Consider the following 22,367-nt stretch of genomic DNA (forward strand, 5'->3'; position numbering starts at 1 on the left):
GGGGTGGGGGGACATTTGTATTTATCTCCTGTATTTGCTGTTGCAGATGGGGTGGGCGGACGTTTGTATTTATCTCCTGTATTTGCTGTTGCAGATGGGGTGGGGGGACGTTTGTATTTATCTCCTGTATTTGCTGTTGCAGATGGGGTGGGGGGACGTTAGTATTTATCTCCTGTATTTGCTGTTGCAGATGGGGTGGGGGGACGTTTGTATTTATCTCCTGTATTTGCTGTTGCAGATGGGGTGGGGGGATGTTTGTATTTATCTCCAGTATTTGCTGTTACAGATGGGGTGGGGGGACGTTTGTATTTATCTCCTGTATTTGCTGTTGCAGATGGGGTGGGGGGACCTGGGAATCCTGGGCCAGCCTGAGAAGGAGACGCCGAACCTGGACAAGATGGCGGCAGAAGGAATGCTGCTGCTGGACTTCTACACGGCAAACCCGCTCTGCTCACCTTGTAAGGGTTTTGTCTTTTAACTTTTTTCTGTTCTCCGAAAACGTGCATCAGTGTTTTCTTGCTGTTAACTTGAATGTATAGAGCTGTTAGTTATAAGTGTTGTTGTAAGTTTCTTCATCACTTCACCACATTTCAGAGTTCACTGAGGAGAGCTGCCATTGTTCTCTATCTGACGCAAGTTTGCCCTCTGTTATATCAAGTGTTATATTATATGACCAGGAGACGTGGCAGTGCAAACTCCTGGGTGCCTGCAAACCACTGTTAGATCACATGGCCAGAAGATCACATGACCAGGAGATCACATGACCAGGAGATGTGGGGTGGAAACTCCCAGGTGCTTGCTAAGGGCTGATGTCACTGTTGAGTTGCGCAGTAGAAGGCACAAAATGGGAATACGATTTGGGTGCGACTTAAGATCCTTGAAAATCTTCTTTTTCCTTGAAAATTTTGGCCCAACCTGGAGACTTTTTGGGTTAGAAGGAACATGTAGGGTCTAAGCTTTCCCATTTTGGTCAAAATTTGGTCAGTTTAGCAGTTTTGGTGGGGCGCAGAAGGATTTTAGTTGTTGGGTCAGATGAGTGCTATCAGGAGAAAATTGGGGTCAAAGGTGAGGTTTCTTTCATAGAGCGGGGATTCCTCGGAGTTTGAGGTGGTTGAACCTCTGTTTTCTTTTAGTGTTTACAAAGATGACCCTTGTGACTGTCTGGTGGAGAAAAATTGTTAAGATTTAAAACTGGGGTTAGTACTTTTCTGAAGCCTTGTTTCAGTGTATTTCAACATGCTTTCCTATGGAGAGGTCCAACTGTGGTATCAGCCCTGTAACCCACCCATCACGTCACATGTGCAGGAGCCATGTATGTATTTGGACTGGCACTTGTTTATCACCTGACAGTAGAGAAGTTATGTCCAGTGACACAGCTGAAGTTCTAACAGGATAAAGAGACTCTTTTTACACAACCAGTCAGAATTGTGCTGAAGAAGGTGACAGACGGTCACCAAAACGTCGGTGAGAATAAAGCACTGGTTGTGTAAAAAGAGTCTCTTTATTCAGTGACCTACCGACCTGATGAAACTGTTCACGGATGAAGTTCTGACAGCTTCCTGTTTCTCCGCAGCTCGAGCGGCGCTGCTGACGGGAAGGCTCCCCATCAGGAACGGGTTCTACACCACCAACGACCACGCCAGGAACGGTAACGGGATTTTCTCTCTGACATTATGCAGCTTTGGCTCTAAGCAAAACCTCATCATTATAAGCAATAGTTTAGGATTCATTCATATAAAGGACCTGAGTTCCCAGAGTGATGCCTGTTTGTTCATGCTACAAGGACAGAAAATATGTGGGTAGGAGTGCGCCCCCTGGCGGAATCATCCAGGATTGCACCCGAGATAGACTGGTTCCCTTCTCGGTCCCAGGGTGCCTTGCTCCGCAGAGTGAACTTGGCAGCGGGGCCTCTCAGCTAAAAACAGCTGGCGGCTGAACAACAGCTTCTTGATTGAGATGCCGTTGTTTGACCAATCCAACACTGTGTTATACCTGGAAACATGTCTTGCTCTAACCTGGAATCCAGTCTACGATGGACTGGCCAGACTACCTTCGGGACAGGATGGTCCCACTGGGCAAAGTCCTATGGGGGGGGGGGGAAGTGCTACCGGGTGTGAATGATTACACCAGCGGCTCAGAGCTGCACTGGCCCCGTAGAGAGCCTACACTAACTACCGTAGGCCATGCCACAACTAGACTGGATTCCAGGTTATTAGTCTTGCTCCAGATTGTTTTAAGAGCTGTTACTTTTGCAGGCTTCACCCCCAGGTTTTGTTGACAGCTGTTACCTTTACAGGCTACACCCCCCAGGAGATAGTGGGCGGGATCCCTGACTCTGAGGTCCTGGTGTCGGAGCTGCTGTCTCAGGCTGGCTACAGGAACAAGATCATCGGCAAATGGTGACTACGTTTTTAACTGTAGAAATTTTTGCAGTGGCATAATGTTCACGGTTTTCACTCTGGCTTCTTCACCACCAACTTTAAAACCACTGTCTGTATTCTACCCCCTTCTTCCAACCCCGACTTGAAACCACTGCAAAAATTCCATTTTCCAGAAATTAGAACCTTGCTTTCTTTCTTTCTTTCTTCTTTATTTCAGGCACTCACCGGCCCATATGAAGCAAAGATAAGTAACTGTGAAAAACATAGAACAAGACAGCATCATTTTAAAATATCCCAGATTACAAACTTACTTGGCATTTATTTGCAATATCATCATGTCAGATGGAGTTTTAACAAGTCACTTGTTTGTCATAATCAGTGTCTTTAAGTGTCTGCCCCCTCCTGTCCGAACCATGCACCAGTTTCAGTTTCAGTTTATTTATTTCACCAGGAATACATCTCAGGTCAGCGTAGACCTGTTTTTCAGGCAATCCTGGGCACATGCGCATACATAAAAACAACACAATAACAATAAATAACAACATACTGTAAAAATAGCATTACTAAGCCATTAGGTGTAATTGGCGCCTAAATGTCTTGAACTTCATCATGCTTCGTGTTTCCTGAGAAAGCTTGTTCCACAACTGCACTCCGAAGTACTGCAGACTGCCGCGAAATGTGGGGGAAGACCTGGAAGCTCTGACCCCCAGAGGAAGGGAGTGTGTGGAGTATTGGAGCAGGAAAGTGTAGTGATGACACGACGAAGAAGAAGAAGAAGTGTCTTTAATTCTTGTGCCATGAATTTGTAATAAATCCTTTGTTCCATGTTGAAACTGTTTCCCTTTCTGCAGGCACCTCGGGCACCGTCCGCAGTACCTGCCCCTCAGGCACGGCTTCCACGAGTGGTTCGGGGCCCCCAACTGTCACTTCGGTCCCTATGACAACAAGGCCACGCCCAACATACCCGTGTACAACGGGTCAGAAATGGTGGGGAGGTAGGTGATCTCTTGTTGACACATTGTCATGGTAGGCTCTAAGAAAATCTAAAAAGTGATTTTCCTACTTCATGGCTCCCCCAACTACTTCATTTTCCCCGACAGGTATTATGAAGACTTTGCGATCAGCCGAGCCAGCGGGGAGTCGAACCTGACGCAGCTGTACGTTTCCGAAGCGCTGGACTTCATCGACCGCCAGGCTGCGGCGGGGCGGCCGTTCTTCCTGTACTGGGCGCCGGACGCCACACATGGGCCGCTGTACGCCTCACGGGGTTTCCTGGGCACCAGCCGCAGGGGCCTGTAAGTACCTGGTCTCACACCAGTGTAAATACCTGGTGTCACACCAGTGTGTCTGATCTCACACCAGTATAAGTACCTGGTCTCACACCTGTGTAAGTGCCTGGTCTCACACTAGTTACAATAATGGATATTCTTTCTCTGTGGCCAAAGCCACATTTCTGCCTGATGACCCAAAGTTAATGTTCCCTGCAGCTTCAGTGATGCGGTGACAGAGCTGATGACCCAAAGCTAATTTATCTGTGCCGTTACAGCTACGGTGATGCGGTGAGAGAGGTAAAGACTAAAGTTTCTGTGCCGTTACAGCTACGGTGATGCGGTGAGAGAGGTAAAGACTAAAGTTTCTGTGCCGTTACAGCTACGGTGATGTGGTGAGAGAGCTGATGAAAGTTTCTGTGCCGTTACAGCTACGGTGATACAGTGAGAGAGGTAAAGACTAAAGTTTCGGTGCCGTTACAGCTACGGTGATGTGGTGAGAGAACTGGATGACGGAGTCGGGCGGATCCTGGCGAGGCTGCGAGCCCGCGGGCTGGACACGAACACACTCGTCTTTTTCACCTCGGACAACGGAGCGGCCATGGTGTCCAGAACTCAAGGTGAGACACATTCTGGACATTCTACTGTATGTCATGTCACATCATCATCATCATCATCATCATTGGCGGGTTGCCCGGACCAGGTCCAGACTCTCCTTCCAGACATATGTCCCCCATAGCATTCTTTAAATCCTCAACCCGCAACCCCACATCACGAGCAAGCTGATCTATGTAGGTCAGTCGGGGTCACCCAGCATGTGTAAACCCGTGTAATGGCTTTCACAGTATGAGTTCACTAGCAAGCTCTGCTTGGCCGGCAAATCTGGTCCTCGCGATGGTCCTCCCTGATGATGGTTGATATGGTGGAAATCTTGTCATGCAACTGTTCTTTTGTAGGATGTCACACATCAACATGGCACGACTTGTCAATGGCCTCTTACACACGATTTCTTATCAGGTGGCAGTAACGGCCCGTTCCTGTGGTTTGTTGTCAGGAGGCAGTAACGGCCCGTTCCTGTGCGGGAAGCAGACGACGTTTGAAGGAGGGATGCGTGAGCCGGCCATCGCCTGGTGGCCATCCAGGATACAGCCTGGACAGGCAAGACGTCTTCACATTTTCTTCTGTTTGTGATAGATGAATTTATCTGCCGCTCCACCTGAAAGATTTATTATATAGAAAAATAGGAAAATATTCTAGAGAAGCTGCAGCTATTTTGTTGAAAAGCTAACTTGTAACAGGCTGATGGTGCATGTCGAGTCATTTCCTAGTGGGTTGTTCTCGAATCTCATTTCCTGGTGGGTTGTTCTCGATCCCCACAGATGTTTACAGGATGAGTTTTTGCTATAATCCCCCCCCCCACACACACACACACACAGATCAGCCACCAGCTGAGCACAGTCATGGACCTGTTCACCACAGCCCTGGAGCTGGCAGGGGCTGTCCCCCCCTCCGACAGGGTGTACGATGGAACGTCCCTCCTCCCCACCCTCCTCAATGGCACAGAGGTCGACAGGTAAGGTCAAACTCCGGCTGACTTCCAATGGAATAAATCATGATTAAGCTTTTTTTCTTCACAGAAAAATGAGTAGCCCCCAATTTCTGGTGGCTGTTCCCCTGAAAGCTTGCACCCATTCATAACCAGTGAGTTGAAATAACAGGTTCCATAGAAATTACTTTCAGAGATCTTATTAAGAACTAATGGCAACTAATGAAGAAGAGTCCATTCCAAGTTACTACAAGGGTGTTATGTAATACGTTGGGTTATTGCCCCAATATATGATGTAAGGCCCTATTGTAGATGCCTGTACATTTTTAGATTTCACTGCTAGACACTGGTGGGTCTTTTGTGGGGAGCCATCGACGCATGACGCCCAACCATACTTTTCAAGCTGTATGAATTGCTTGCTTTCCAGCCCACTGACCCAATTACAATATGCTACAAAAATGGTAGAAAATGTGAAGACTATCCGATTGCTGCCTACCCCTGCATCAGGGATCCCAGCAGCAGTGTAATCAAACAATGGATAGTGAGTGAGTGAGCGACACAGCAGTAACATGATATCCAGCAGCCATGTTACAGAACAGCAGCTGACATGACGACCTTTGTTTCCACAGGCCGGTGTTCTATTACCGTGGCGACGAGCTGATGGCTGTGAGGTACGGGCTGTACAAGGCCCACTTCTGGACATGGACCAACGGGCAGGACGAGCGCTCCAAGGTGAGGCTGCCACCATGGCAACAGTTACTGTGGCAACAACCTGATGGTAGCAAGTATCTCAGGAAAGTTTTATCCACAAAAGAAGAAGCATTGTCCTGTTCTGTACTGACAGGTGCACCCAGTCAGCAGCCTCTTGGTTTAGTTTGAAAATCTCTTCCTTACATTAGGATAGGAATAATGCTCTAACATTGCTAGACAGACAAGCCCATAACACTGAGGAAGCCACACGGCGAAACATGTTTGTTGTGTGTTGGTTTGAATAAAGTTCCTAAACGGGGAACATGCGGCTCCAGCGTGTTTTCTGAAGATGTGGCGTAAGTGTCACAGTTGGCTTGAGGTTGTCCTTCCCCACATACTAATTTGCTAGACAAACAAGTTATTACTGTTCTCATACAGGATTTGCTATTAGGGAAATCATACATGCTCTGAGAAACTGCAGAAGTTCCTGGTTTGCATTCCTCACGTCTTCTGTAGGGGATCGACTTCTGCCGCGGGGAGGACATTCCAGGGGTGACGACGATGCAGCAGGTCAACTACACGGACAGCCCTCTGCTGTTCCACCTGGGGCGCGACCCCGGGGAGAGGTACAGCATCAAGTAAGTACAGCATCGTGCAGCATCAAGTAAGTACAGCATCAAGTAAGTACAGCAGTAAGTACAGCAGTAAGTACAGCATCAAGTAAGTACAGCAGTAAGTACAGCAGTAAGTACAGCACCAAGTAAGTACAGCAGTAAGTACAGCAGTAAGTACAGCACCAAGTAAGTACAGCAGTAAGTACAGCATCAAGTAAGGACAGCATCAAGTAAGGACAGCATCAAGTAAGGACAGCATCAAGTAAGTACAGCACCAAGTAAGGACAGCATCAAGTAAGTACAGCATCAAGTAAGTACAGCATCAAGTAAGTACAGCATCAAGTAAGTACAGCATCAAGTAAGTACAGCACCAAGTAAGTACAGCATCAAGTAAGTACAGCATCAAGTAAGTACAGCATCAAGTATGTACAGCATCAAGTAAGGACAGCATCAAGTAAGGACAGCATCAAGTAAGTACAGCATCAAGTAAGTACAGCATCAAGTATGTACAGCATCAAGTAAGGACAGCATCAAGTAAGGACAGCATCAAGTAAGTACAGCATCAAGTAAGTACAGCATCAAGTAAGGACCTTTATTTTATCAGCCTGCTGCTATTCCAATTGGGGTACAGCATCAAGTGATTAGGATCATCAGAGTGGAGCTGTCATAGATCACACGCAGCAAAGTTGAGATGTTGCCAATTTCTGCTTGCCTGAAACACTGATTTGATGACTGACGACCTGTCCACAGACCGAAGTCCTCGGAGTACAAGCAGGCCATGAGGAAGCTGGAGGAGGTGGTGGCCAGCCATCGGGCGGGGCTGTTGCCGGGGGAACCACAGTTCAACATGTGCGACTCTGCTGTCATGGTGAGTCGTTTGAAGACCAACTTTCAGAATCATGTCAAGGCACATCTGTGGGGGAGTATTGTAGTCCAGTAGTCGTCGTCGTCGTCGTATCCATTTTTGATTATACTGCTGCTGGGATCCCTGTCACAGGGGTAGGCAGCAGTCGGAATAGTCTTCACACTGTGCTTCCATGCTGCTGGTCCGTCCAGTGAGTCCAGCTCTGGGCTTCATGGTTTGCCTCGATGGCCGGACCCTATCTTCCGCACCCGCAAGTCAGCGAGGCCTGCGACAATGCCGGCTGCTCGTCGGTGACTGCTACCGGCACTGCCTGTGCCTTTATCTGTATGAAGAACTTTCCATTTCGGTTTGGATAGGGTTTTTTACGGCCGGATATCCTTCCTGACGCCAACCTGTAACCGCACTAACTGGGTTATCACATCATCCATCACACCAGTCTGTCAGTTTATCGCCAGCTGCCGCGATGAAGCTACCCCAGGTCAGGTAGGAGCTTTGTATCGGGGGCTCGTCCCTTAGACAGGCTGCTTCCACTCCAGCTGATGACCCCTGTCTGGCCAACTCGCTAACCCTGAGTAGGGGGAGGGGTCGAGGGCTGCCAGATCCTGTCCCTTATCGAAGAGGGACTGAAAACTGCTAAAGTGGGTTATAGATGGGCCAAAGTAATTGAAGAAAAAGTCAATAAAAAATATATATAAACAAGAGTGGGAGGGGGGCAGAAAGGCTGTTGGATATTGGCATGTCATGCGGTCTAACTATGTAAACAAAACAAAAAAATGAACATAAGGACACATTAAACCCTGTCATCTACATCCAATAACACTAAAATTGGCCTACAAGAGACCCTCCACACAGAGGATTAAGATGGATACACATCCCATGTGCAGCAGGATCCAAGGATGCGGCCATCTTGGATCTGACCCTTGACCCTCTAGACGCAGTCTAAGAACAAAATGTGTTTGACCATCTCCGTACCCGTGACTCAAGTAGATCTGAGGTGCCTGGGAGTGTGTAACAGCTGTGTTGCTATGGTGACCGTATTGACCTGTGACCCAAGTGGTGTGCCTGGGATTCAATCAGTATCTTAACCAATTTGCTGCTCCTCCACATAGTAAATTCCGTGGATTTCCTTTTGTGCCCCATACAGAACTGGGCACCGCCGGGGTGTGAGAAGCTGGGCAGATGTCTGAAGGGACCGGAGTCCAAACCGTACAAGTGTCCCTGGCCTCACTGATCCTCTGTACTTCAGATTGTGTAACTATGGCAATGTCATTTGGATGTTGAATGGATGATTAATGAAAAATGAAAATTTTGGTGTTTCCTACAATGGAGAGTCTAAACTGTATTATATGTATAACTGTAAATTAAAATGAAATCATTACAGTCTGTGCAGTTTATTTTGCTGTAAAGGAGCAAAGTCAGTCTCCATAGTTTCTGCACAGTACTTCAGCAAGAGCTAAAATATATGATGAAGTGTATAGGTCTTACAAAAGAACTTATTTTACTTTTATTGATTTTACGTTTGTCATAACGCATAATGTGTACACTGGTCTTTTTACCACATATTGTAAGAAAAAACAAATTCGATATCTCATGCACTGTGCAATTTACAAATGTACAACATAACCTGCCGACCCACAATAGCTTTTCAACGAGAATGATTTAGTTATTTACATTTGGTGTCCAGTCAGGATGATGATTTGCCAGAATCTCCTGCCATGCTGAAGTCAGCACTTCGGTTCTTAAAGTGACAAATTATCTACATATGAATGATGATGATGATTTGCTGTCCAGTCAGAATTTCCCGCCAGACTCCAGCAGGCTGGAGGTGATTGGTACATTCTGTAGGAGTCGTGATGATGGATTCTCCTGTCGGCTGTCGACAGATGAGTAATGAGTAGGCAGGCAGCCTAACCAGTCACTTGTCCAGGTGTCTCCTCATGTGGGAGTGCAGTCCGATTCTGGAGGCGCAGGGGCGGCCGCAGGTGCTGCAGATGAAGGAGCTCGAGCTTACAGGCACAGAGCCCTGTTTCCTCCTCTCCTTCTTCTCATGTATGGCAGCAGCTCTTTTCGATTCAAAGGCCATGATTCCTGACTTACATTGAAGAGGCTCCACAATAACTTTGGAATTCCACTTTTCCCATTTTGAAATGGGCTTATATTTTCAATATAAAAGCACTTGGTGAAAAGTCTTTACATATGATTGACAAGTATGATGTACAGTTGTGAAATATGATGGTTACGGTCGCATTTGTCTCGTCACGAAAATGCAAATGAGCAAACGCCCGATTTCACGACCACGAAATTGGAATATGACCTGACGTTGCGACGTTGCACGTGAGTTGCCCAATCCCGGCACGCGAGGAAGCCCAGGACAGCGATCGTGCCCCACGACGTATGTCTATGATTCTCAAACTGACAACATACAATTGACGAATCGCTGGGAAAAATGATGCCCCACGACGTATAAACGTTATGTCTATGATTCTCAAACTGACAACATACAATAATTGACGAATCGCTGGGAAAAATATGCCCCACGACGTATGTCTATGATTCTCAAACTGACAACATACAATTGACGAATCCCTGGGGAAAATGATGCCCCACGACGTATAAACGTTATGTCTATGATTCTCAAACTGACAACATACAATAATTGACGAATCGCTGGGAAAAATGATGCCCCACGACGTATGTCTATGATTCTCAAACTGACAACATACAATTGACGAATCCCTGGGAAAAATGATGCCCCACGACGTATGTCTATAATTCTCAAACTGACAACATACAATTGACGAATTGCTGGGAAAAATGATGCCCCACGACGTATGTCTATGATTCTCAAACTGACAACATACAATTGACACATCTGACAGTGCTACCGTAATGATGTGAATATGTGACATATGACAATGCGAAGAACTAATTTTGTCATCTGCCCTACTATGATTTTAAATCTAGTAACATCTGACAATGGTCCTTACAACCGGTGTCAGTTTTTTTATCTAAGATCTGACATTGGCCCTTACACCATGTCAGGTTTTCAATCTAACATCTGACATTTGTCCTTAAATGTCAGATCTAACATCTAACACCTGACATTTTTCATATCATTGTCAGATTTCCTGTCTGACATCTGACAATCATCCTCCCAATGTAAGATTTCTAGTCTAACATCTGACACTTTTTGTAGCACTGTCAGATTTTTGAATCAAACATCAAACATTCGTCTTCAAACAGTCAGATTATTTCAATCTAAAATCTGATTTAAAAATCTGACATGGCGCAAGGACCAATGTCAGATGTTAGATGTCAGATGTTAGATTAAAAACCTGACTTGGTGTAATATTTTAGGTCATCATAGTAGGGCAGATGACAGAAGTTCTTCGCATTGTCATATGTCACATATTCACATCATTACGGTAGCACTGTCAGATGTGAAATCAGATATGACAGAACTGATGTATGTTGTCAGTTTGAGAATCATAGACATACGTCGTGGGGCATAATTTTTCCCAGCAATTCGTCAATTGTATGTTGTCAGTTTGAGAATTATAGACATACGTCGTGGGGCATCATTTTTCCCAGCGATTCGTCAATTATCATGTTGTCAGTTTGAGAATCATAGACATAACGTTAAATATACGTCGTGGGGCATCATTTTTCCCAGCGATTCGTCAATTGTATGTTGTCAGTTTGAGAATCATAGACATACGTCGTGGGGCACGATCGCTGTCCTGGGCTTCCTCGCGTGCCGGGATTGGGCAACTCACGTGCAACGTCGCAACGTCAGGTCATATTCCAATTTCGTGGTCGTGAAATCGGGCGTTTGCTCATTTGCATTTTCGTGACGAGACAAATGCGACCGCAACCAATATGATGAAAACTTTCATGAATATTCATTTTGAAAATTTTCTTCCTGCAGGAATTTCTGCAGGAATTCCTGCAGGAAGCGTTTTTCCTGCAGGAATTCCTGCAGGAAAAACTTTTTCCTGCAGGAATTCCTGCAGAAATTTCCTGCAGGACAAAGGTAAATTCCTGCAGGAAGAATGTTTTCTGCAGGAATTTCTGCAGGAATTCCTGCAGAAATGACCTTATAATTCATATCTAAAGCAATAACACTAGGGAGTTCTTATCAATTTGATTTTTTTCATTTGTTTTGAAACTGTCTAACTATGCCTATTGCATTAGTTGTTTATCAAACCTGACTGGGAACATATAGTGAAATATATTCATACATAATAGAGGGCCTTGTATCCGCAGGGCATGAACAAGATAAATCCATTTTTTAATCCAAGTATGTTCCATGGATGAATGTGTTAAGAATTCATTGAATGACATTCTGAACTTGACAACTCTCTGGCAACTAAACTTCAAGGGCATGAAAAAGCCTGGCATGTTAGGGTGCCCTCCCCATAATTACATGTAGACTGCCTTCAATATATAAACAATTTCTTCAGTTGAAGTTTACAAGACTTAGTCTACTTTTCCCATTTTGTCAAGTGCTAACATTTTCAATATAAAACTTAAAAGCCGCGGACTCCCAGCCAAGAAGAATTTTCTGGTAGGAATTCCCACACCGGCCATAACAATGCCTGCATGAGAAGAGGCAACTAGAACTTGGTTTCAACAAATGTGTTCCCTTCTGGCACATAAGCTGTAATGTAACCATCAGCCATCATGCAATCCGCCTGAAACTGAAAGGGGAGTGCCCATGACAGCGGCTATTTTACACGAGGCTGGACGGTCATACATTTACCCAGGATCTATTGTATGTCCTTTTTACGCACAGAAAAAATTGTATGACCACAGACATACGACCTAGTTGTAGGCCTCTGTTGTATGTATGGCCCTTTCCTCATCCATACCTCCTGAGGTAAATGCTGTAAGATTCATCAAAAGGCTCATGTATAGGTGTCATAATAACATCTCCTGCCCTTTCCTGCTCATCTCTATTACTAAAAGAAGCCATGATTATCTACTGGTGTAAACTAGCAAGTACAATGCATGTACTAATTTGTAATTCAGGTCATTAGAGAAGTGAAAGACAGTCTCAATTGGGTGAGAAGTATAGTTAATGATCTCATACTAGTATATGCCTTCCAGACTGCAAGGGAGTTTTTAAACAAGTTCTGAGCAAGGATGTTATAAGGAATTGACTGACCTGATCTTAATATATTGCAGAAACCTCAGGATAGATAAGCTTTTATTTAGCATAAAAGTTTATCTGAGTTGGTACATTACATTACAAGGGAAAAACTGTTCTCTAACTCTGGTAAGTAAAATTCTCTCATCAGAAACTTTCCTTCTCAATTATAGTCAATGTGCTACTATTTGATAGTCCTGCATTCATTCTTGGCCTGTTGCAAATGCCAGTTATATATAGGGGGGTAGGAGGTGCGGAAGTGTGAATTATAGAGGCGGCTCGAGGGGTAGAAATTATACAGAAAAGGTTGCAAAAGACCAACAAAATAAAATAACTGATTCATCTTCGTATAGATAACTCACAAATTAAAGTTACACACAAAGTATGAGTCAGTTGGCCATGACATGTTTAACAGCCTATGTTGTGCTTACACGGCTGTTGTGTTTTCATCAAATGAACTCCTCTGTTTGAATGCTCCTTCCATGCATGCATTGAAATACAGTACCAACGTGGCCAAGGATGAAAGGTCCTTGGTCAGCAACCTGAGATTTGTTTGATCTCATTCTGGTCCCTCTTTTCAACCTCCTTGATCTGGTTGGTCATCTTTTGATGATCATAAGATTATTAACACTTGAGTATAAATGGGATGGAATGCTATGAAGTTGTTATGCTTCATTGGCAAGTTTGTTCCAGAGAATATTTCATAATCTAAAATTGGGCCTTGTAACATTAGCCAGCAGCTTGCTTCCTCTAGTTGAAAATTCAAGTAAGTATGCGCTATTGTAATGCGGGTTCAAAGTAAGGTCAGCTATTGTTCTAAAGATATGCAAATGATGCTGGTGTCCAATTAAAAATTAGCAAGAATCCAGGTCCAAACATCCTGGCTACCTGTAACTTGTAGTGCTGAGGAACAAAGGCCTTCAATTTTCAAAGAGATTCGAACCCTGGAACTCAGAGGTCCATTATTAATAGAAGAAATTTCAGAAGAATTACAGAATTTCAGAAACCTAAGTTCACTTTAAGTTTAACACTAATATTTGAATTTAAAATGGTTAAACCAGTAGGGTAAATCAAGGTTGTCTTCAATTTAGGGCTAAACTATGAACAATGTTTCTTAAAGTTTTGTGAAAATTTGATGGTCCTTTTAAAGAGCTTAAAAATATGTCCACTTTAGCTAATAGACTGCTCAAACCAAGGAGGTTTGGGAATGAAGTCAGCTGCTGACCTCTGTGCCTTTCCAATCCAGCTGTGCCTTGCTGCCAGTTTGCCCCTCAAGCTGTGTTAAAAGTAAACAACTGCTGCTGGCTATCAGACCCCCTTCTGTCAGTAATGACCATGATAAAATCAGACCCGAGCGCTCGAAAATAAAAGCTGGTCCTTCTAGTCCCTATTACTTTGTAAATGCCAGGGAAGTGACTCAAGTGAGTTTGCCATGGAAGGGTTGTCACCCTAGGCCCTGCCCTAGATATAGAGAAGGCTCTACATGTACATGTAGGGTAATCTCCAAGCAGATCCTGCATGGCATAAGACAGCACATAAGCTGGGGGAAGGAGTTTAGCTGGCAGAGGAGTAAATTGGCCACGCGTGGAGATTACTTGTAGGGATGTGTTGAAAAGGACAGTGCTCTGAGTGCTGTACAACAAGCTAATCATAGTATTACATACAGTTACTGTTTTCTGACTAACGCTGGGCCGTCCAGTTTGGTTTGAACATTGATTGGTTTGGGAGGGGGTGCCAGACTTAAATAATTATCGTAAATCAAAATGTCTCTTTTTTAATATTCTACATGTAGTTCTCAAGAAGATTTAGAAGAATGGGACTCATCTGAGCAAGGTAATCCATCCCAAAAGTAAATTTTCAGGTTTCTGTCATTCTGAAATACCACTGACCAAGTAAGGAAGGTTGTCATGATAAAGCCACTCTACAACTTAGTACAAGCAGAGGTTTGGCTCCGGCTGTTTTTTTAACGTTTTTTTTTTAGTCATTTGTATTGGGCTTTCTATTTTGTATTGTATCTTGTATTGTTTGGCTGGCGTACTTCAAGAAACATGACAAAATAGAAAGCTAAATAAAAACGACTAAAGTGAAACGTCAAAAAAACAGCCGGAGCCTAACCTCTGCTTGGAGAGTAGATAAACCCTCGTTGCGCTGACTGAAGCCCAGGACTTACATGTATCTCTGAGCAAGACAGTGCTAGGAAAAAAGTCACCACCTGGGGTTCTTGGACAGTCCCTGTGGGATACTTGATAATTGCACATGTATCCTTTGCAATTGTATTAAGGACAAAAGCTGACCTTGTTTGAACCTGCATAACAATAATTACTTGAGGATTTTCCTCTCTGGCCTGACAAAATCACCTAAAAGGAGGATCAACAAGCCAAAAAAAGGCATGGTTGTAAGCCATAGTGGAAACACCAGCAATATCCATCTGTCACTTGCCAACAAGCCCTTTAAAGTTTAAGCTGTGTCTTTTCAACCAGCACAGATTAACAACTGCTTGGTCAGTTGGTGTCTATCAGACCCCCTTCGGTCAGCATTCATGGTACCAGACCCGACTTTGTGGATATGACAATGACAATGACAATGACAATGACAATGAAGTTTATTGCATATTCATGCCCTCCTAGGGCTAAATGCAGTAAGTCGCATACAAAGAGTCTGATATGTAAGCTATTCTATGTTCTACTTACGACTATATTTCTACATGCTTCCTCCCTCTTCTTAAAACATGTGAAGACGAACTTACAGAGTTCTTCTATCAAATCATAGTTAACTGATGTCATTATATATTTGAAAAGGTCTTCTTTTGTTAGTTGTGCATATTTCTGTTTTGCAAGCGTAGTACTATTAACAAAGGTATTGCGTATATCTTTATACAGTGAGCATTCTAGAAGAAAGTGCGTTTCATCTTCTATATACCTATAGTTCTTATCACAAAACATACATAATCTATCATTTGGAGGAGTTCGGGTGTATCTACCGGCTTCAATTTGTAGAGGATGATCACTGATCCTTAGTTTAGTCATGGCTCGGCGATAGCTAAAATTTGTTATATCGAGGTATTTTTCTCTTCCATATGTATACTTGAATTTTCTGTAGGTTCTTAATTTATTCCCTTGGTTTTCTTTAATACCAGGGGAGTTAATTTCTGAGTAAAAGTTTTGAAGAAAGGTGTCTTCCAGTCTTTGTTTTATTTCAGCCTGAGCCAACGATGTGTTGTGATCACTGTTAAGCAATAGGTACGCAAACCCTGACTCCTCCAGGATTTTACTAACATTGGATAGCCAGCATGGTAGCTTACGTCTGTGCAAGTCCTGTTGTACAAGGAAGGCTTCAAATTGTAGGCTATTTGTTGGAACTTCTTTAACTAATCTTTTGTAATATGAATATAATCTAGTATATACTTCAATCCACAGGGGATACCTGCCCAATTCTGCTCTTGTTGCTAGATTACTCGAGTTTTTTCTTACACCTAACATCCATTTACAAAACTTAAGATGAAGTTGTTCAATTGGTGACTTGTCGTTCAATCCACTCTTGCCCCATACTTCTGCACCATAAGTCAGTATTGGGACAACGCAGGCATCAAATAGTTTACAATATACTGAAATGGGAGGGTTGGTATCTCCTAGGGTTGTTTTAATGCTGAACAGAGCTCTTAGAGCTTTCTTTTGTAAAGTTTTAATCGCTGTTGTGAAATTGCACCCGGCTGTAAACACCACTCCTAAATAGCAGTATGAGGAAACTATCTCTATGCTTTTGTTTAGTAAATGGAATTTGAAATTTGAGAACATATGACCCTTTTTGTTAAATACAATTACTTTTGTCTTATTTAGGTTCACTGATAGTTTCCATTTGTTGCAGTAACGACCTAGTGTGATACGATATGAACAAGGCGTGAATTGTCTTGATTTGCATAGAGCCAACAAAAAGTGGCACGTGGAAAGATTGCTCTCTAAGCAGAGGTTTGGCTCTGGCTGTTTTTAACATGCTTCAAGGAGGTTTTTTTCAACCTCCTTGCATGCTTTTAGGCATTTTTGTCAAGTTTTCTATTTTAACATTGTACCATTTCCTTCATGTCTGCTGGCCAAGGCCTTTAACACATCAAAAACAGCTGGAGCTGAACCTCTGCTTGGAGAGTATGAAAGATAGAATCTCTGTGTCACGCCGGTTACTCTCCAAGCAGAGGTTCGGCTACAGTTTAGGCATTTTTCAACTTTTTGTTTGGCTTTTAATTTATACTGTGTTCCTCCTGTCCATTTGCGCAAAAAAAAAGTGGGAAGTTCGACAAAAACTCCTAAAGCACGTCTGCTGGGTGAACAGTTTCGGCAGATGTTGGATGTATGATATTCTTCTATAGGGTCTGGCTCAGGCAATGTTTTTGTTCAAACAATGAATCTTAAATGTCTTGAGGTTAACACGCCTTCTCACATGCTGAACCAAATCATGAGGACTGGCTTGGAAGAAGTCGGCTTGAGGCCATCTTTCCCACTGACACAAAAGTGCAAGGTCCCTCACAATCTTGCACTTTTGAAACACAAGAGGCAAGTAGTAGTCTCAGTGGCACCCAGGATTTTAACCCGGGCCCACCAGCTCACGAACTTAACACACTAACCACTCAGGCTAAAAGGTGACAAACCAGACCATGTTAGACTGGTCAGTTGGTGCCTTTTGAACCCCACTTTTGCACAGTGATTCTTTGTCTGTGATCAGCACTTAACCTCTAAATCTCCAAGCAGATCTTGCAGTGTCATAAGGATAGGGAAGGAGTTTAGCTGGCAGAAAACTCCTCTGCTGGCTTAACTCCTTCCCCAGCTTATTACCGCAAGATCTGCTTGGAGATTATGAACCTCTGTCTTACTGAAGCTCATGCATTCCTTCATGGACTTTCAAATGCCTTCAAACACATCATGTTTCTTAATATTGCCACTAAGTTTCCTCTGGATCCCCTGATCATCCCAAATATATATCAAGACTTGGCTGCTAGAAAAAAAAAGATTTTATGAGTCAGAAACGTGGCTGACATATCAGATTCATGTCTGAAAACGTTCACTTTCCTCAGTGACGCCACAAAGTATGACCCCACGTACCTGGATGTAACCTGGATCCAAGGAGGTTGCTGGATCCAAGCTTTAATGGTATATAATAAAGTGAGAAGTTGTCTGGCTATAGTGCTGTGCACAGCACTGCCTAATTTCCCATGTTTCCAAATACTACCCGGTAAGGTTGCCTTTAGTAGGTAGTCCAAAAATGTTGAGCCCGATCAAGTTGGTGAGATCAAGGAGGATCAAGGAACTTTTAGTGATGAAAGCTTCTTGATCTGACTTGAATCCTGTAATCCATCCCAGAAGTGAATTTTCAGGTTTCTTCAACTTTAAAGTTCTAATCTGAAATTTTCTTTGCCTGACCAAGGACGTTTAATATATGAAACTTCCTTGGCCCAAGGAGGTTAAAAAAAATCATTTCAACCTCCTTGCTTGGCCTGACTGCCCACCAGGCTCTATAAAGCAGTTGTGTATAGAAATTTCACTGTGTTTTGGGAAGGTCCCTGTGGGACTTGCTAATAACTTGCTAATTGGAAAGCATGCCTTGACAATAACTGACCTCCTTTCAACCCGCATAACAATGTGCATAATTACCAAAAAGAGGAAGGTAAGCGCCTTATATACAGCTTGCCCATGTAGTAGGATTTGGAACCTAAACTACAAATAATCTCTAGAACAAACTTTTGCCTGATGTTTCTATTCATATGAATCACTGGTAACAGCTTCATGGCATTCATGGCTTCATGTTAAATTGTTAATGGTCCAAAAGATAACTGTACTTTGTACCAGATCAAAACCCAGGCTATCATTAAGTTTGGTTATCAAAAAGTTTGTTGTTACTTTGTTGGCCTTTCAGCTTTTCAACATCTCTCTATAGCACATGCTAGCACCTGCAAAATAGTCCATAGGCCAGGACCCCAAATTTCACCTATCAACACCCTATGCGGACTGCAGTGGCAAATTATTCTTATTATTCTAAGTAGTAGAAGGCCTGTGGCATATATTGACATGTGACAGCCATTCTGGTTTGGTAGCTTTATTCTGGCTATCAGTATCTGATATCAGCCTTCAAACCTAGCTATCACCATCTAAATGATCAGGAAATTTTTTTGTCTTAAACCAAGGAGCTTTTATCAATAAAAACACGAGACCTAGGCCTGGGGTAGCCAAGAGTAAAGATTACCAAAGGCAAATAGTAAAGACTAAAAATCTGACCATTAGGTTGCTGTTGGAAAATCGAGGTTAGGTCAGTGAGCTCAGAGCTTTAAAACTCCTTTGTGATATGCAAGGTAAAGGAAGGAAGTTAAACCTCCTTGGGTAAACTTAGTCTACTTCTTAATTACCAAGTTGCCCATTCATTTCTCTAATTACCTGTCATTATAAATTAGTGCATGCATTGTTGTTGCTGGATTTTAAACACCTACATGTAGGTGCAAAGGAGATTAGAGAATGGCTTCTCTAAAGATGGGTGAGAAAGGGGAGGGGAAAGTGATTATCACACTCTTGTCATAAAAAGGCCTTTGTCACAATCTCAAGGACTTTAAAGCATGAAAAAAGTTACAGCTGAGGAAAGGGTGTTACTGGTCAAATTGTTCTTTTAACTGATCAGATCTGGTGATGGGTGATATATCATTTCAATTAGACACCTAGAAATGCATCAAAAACAGCTGTTTAAATAGAGATTCATTAAAACACCAGTGAATCAATTTCTAGGTGTCCACGTACCAGGATCGGGACACTTCTATGTGTTATGGCATCGCATGACAGGTCAATGCCACATATATGATAATAGATGATCAATGTTGCACCCTGAGGGGTTTATTATAAAGCCTGGTTGATTTCTATAACCCAAAGATACCAGCGATCAGCATGGCTAACAAAGTGATTCATGATTTACTTGTCCAGAAGAGGAGCAAAATTTTTACTATAGTTTAGAATTCAGTAAATAGTTACTGGAAGTCCCCAAAATAATTTCATCAGGTTGGTAGACCATAGGATAGGAGTTCAAATCCTTTCATCTAGAAAAAGTGTATACGGTCAGTAGCATTCTGAGAAGTTCAAGTTTTCTTGTTAATGTGGGCACCCTTACATGAGGGTCTGCAAGAGAGGGGGTTGTCTTGGTAGGTAATGCTTAACGGTGAATTCAGAAGGCGGAGTAACGCTTAACGATAAATTCAGGAGGGCTGGTAATGCTTAACGGTAAATTCAGGAGGAGTTGCAAAGCAAAACGCGCAGTCCTTTCGTACAATGCTAGGATTGTTGTACGAAAGGCTGACTAGCTAATGACAATGTGAGAAGAAAAAGATGTCCAGAACCCGGAGGAATGACAGGCAATGTCAGCTGCCTCCATGACATTGCTTAGCTTGGGCAGAGTTCCCACTACAGAGGTTATGCGGGCGGCAGTAAATCCATTTTGGGGTGGGGGTAGAAGTGAACTTTTGCTGACAAAATTTTCAGCACGTGGAGCGCCGAAGGCACAACCCATCGCACCAGAGGCCTGAAAATCTTGACCCTCTGAAATGCTATTTCTTGCATTTTAACTAAGATAAGTTAATGACATTTCCATCAAAATTACACATAGTTAAAGTTGCTGCTAGCAAGCACACCTCCCCCCCCCCAACTCCCGGCATATTTTCATCATTTTCAACACCCCATACTCCTATGCAGAGGGAACAACTCCCATAACATACTCCTTCTGGCAAATGTCTGGTCCCTCTGCTTGCTTATGTTAGCTTTTCGGTTACTTTGGGCTTCGCCACAAACCAACTGTCAGCCAATCAGAGAAGATGCCTTTCAGTTTTCTAAAGGGAAATCTTGTTCTAAGTAAGGAAAGTCCTATTCGTGACCGATGCTATCGTCACAGCGTTCCATGCCAGGGTGGTTTGTCCGTCCGGTTATGCGTCAAACTGAGAATAAGGTACTAATTTTGTGATCAGTATTATAGGAACTGTGGGTAGACGGCGATCGCTGCCTCACCGAATATTACCCCAAAACATGTAGAAACCATCATCCTCTTGCTGCGGTAACAATTTCGTCAGCATGCATATTGGCAATTAAACTCTATCTTATGCATGGTACAGGTGCTAATGGAGGTACTACAAAAAATAATGTAGATCCATTTCTTTGCTGACTTCTGATCCTTTAAATGTTTTACTTAGCTTATGGATGCTAAATGGATAGTTCTTGGGCACTCAAATTGGCTTAGATACTCATAAAACGTCAGTATTGAGGTTAAAGAAAAAATAGAAGAGGTAACTAATAGTAATTGCCACAGCTTCCGTACCTCTGAAAAATATGAGTACCTCTGAAAAAATATGAGTAACCATTGCAGGACAGGCATTTTGTTAAAGACAAGTTAATTCATAGGGCAGTTTGTTTTTTTATGCCTCAGGCATCTCCGGCAACATAATCAATAAAACTAGGAAAATGAAACAATAAACAATGCCTCCAATATATATCTGTTTTAGACATTGAAAGTAAAGGCTAAAACAGCTAATGAAACTGGCCCAGTTTAACAGTTTCAAAACAAAATCAAATGCATACAGAACTCTTCCTGTCATTGCTTTAGATATTAATTATAAGGTCATTTCTGCAGGAATTCCTGCAGAAATTCCTGCAGAAAACATTCTTCCTGCAGGAATTTACCTTTGTCCTGCAGGAAATTTCTGCAGGAATTCCTGCAGGAAAAAGTTTTTCCTGCAGGAATTCCTGCAGGAAAAATGCTTCCTGCAGGAATTCCTGCAGAAATTCCTGCAGGAAGAAAATTTTCAAAATGAATATTCATGAAAGTTATTATCATATTTCACAACTGTACATCATACTTGTCAATCAAATGTAAAGACTTTTCCCCAAGTGCTTTTATATTGAAAATATAAGCACATTTCAAAATGGGAAAAGTGGAATTCCAAAGTTATTGTGGAGCCTCATATTGTCTCTTCCTGTCTGTTCTATCGTGAGCAATTTCTTCCCAAGAGTTAATGTTTATATTGCAACTCTTAAGGTTTGCTTTCAGTGTGTCCCGGTATCTTTTAAAGGGTCTACCCTGGTTGCGGTGCCCTTGCTTCAGTTGACCATACAGTAGCATCTTAGGGATTCTGCTGTCTTCCATGCAGACAACATATCCTGTCCATCTTAGCTGGCACTTGACAATGTAGGAGTCGTAAGCAGAGTTTTAACCTTCATCACACCGAGCAGCCGTTTGGTACAGATTCTCCATTGGTTATGAGGTTAGGCAGCAGGGAGGGGGTTAAAGGTCACAGACTGACTCACCTGCCATGAGCTGATGTCGGCACTTCTTTAGGCCACAACAATGTAATTTGGTGGTTCATAGATTCTGTAAAGTGAAAATGTTTGAAACTTCTTAAAAAAACAAGGAGCTGAACATTAGAAATCCAGAGTTTGCAGCAGGAGCTGAACATACAGATGAGTCTATGTCTGAGTGGGGCGGCAGTGGTCGTGTAGCAATAATTCTGCACTTAAAATGTTAAACCTATGGACTATAGGATATAGGAGAACTCTTCTACACAACCAGAATGTACTTACTTTGCTGTGTCTATCAGACACCTTCCTCAGAGCTTTATTGTTGTGTAAAAGAATTCTCTTATATCCTAATATATTCTACCAACCTGATGAAATTATTTTGGAGGTAAGCATGGACTGTTTACAACAGCAGATCACAGGTCTTCACATCAAATAAAACACTTTGCCTGTCAGTGAGCTGAACTGTTCTGCTTTCCATTCTTCTGATGGGCTGCAAGATTTAACATCAAATGTTACCATAGCAACTCAAGAAGCACAACACCTTTCAGC

At 42.9% G+C, this 22,367-nt stretch overlaps 1 protein-coding gene across 1 annotated transcript; it reads left to right on the forward strand.

The window, feature by feature from the left end:
- Nucleotides 1–271: 271 nt before the first annotated feature.
- On the forward strand, nt 272–8,870 carry LOC118417061 (N-acetylgalactosamine-6-sulfatase-like). The gene is made up of 12 exons (XM_035822421.1): nt 272–458; nt 1,574–1,648; nt 2,297–2,399; nt 3,233–3,376; nt 3,482–3,676; nt 4,133–4,269; nt 4,704–4,807; nt 5,086–5,222; nt 5,825–5,927; nt 6,402–6,523; nt 7,250–7,367; nt 8,509–8,870. The coding sequence occupies exons 1-12, from the start codon at nt 287–289 to the stop codon at nt 8,593–8,595; spliced, it is 1,497 nt and encodes a 498-aa protein (XP_035678314.1). The 5' UTR covers nt 272–286; the 3' UTR covers nt 8,596–8,870.
- The last annotated feature ends 13,497 nt before the right edge of the window (nt 8,871–22,367 follow it).

This window comes from Branchiostoma floridae, chromosome 6, assembly GCF_000003815.2.
Source record: "Branchiostoma floridae strain S238N-H82 chromosome 6, Bfl_VNyyK, whole genome shotgun sequence".
Lineage (NCBI taxonomy): Eukaryota > Metazoa > Chordata > Leptocardii > Amphioxiformes > Branchiostomatidae > Branchiostoma > Branchiostoma floridae.

Coding starts and splice junctions, on each gene's coding strand:
- LOC118417061 (XM_035822421.1), top strand. CDS start 287: ATGGGGTGGGGGGACGTTTGTATTTATCTCCTGTATTTGCTGTTGCAG. Junction 3,377..3,481: donor GGGTCAGAAATGGTGGGGAG/GTAGGTGATCTC, acceptor TTTCCCCGACAG/GTATTATGAAGACTTTGCGA. Junction 7,368..8,508: donor TGTGCGACTCTGCTGTCATG/GTGAGTCGTTTG, acceptor TGCCCCATACAG/AACTGGGCACCGCCGGGGTG.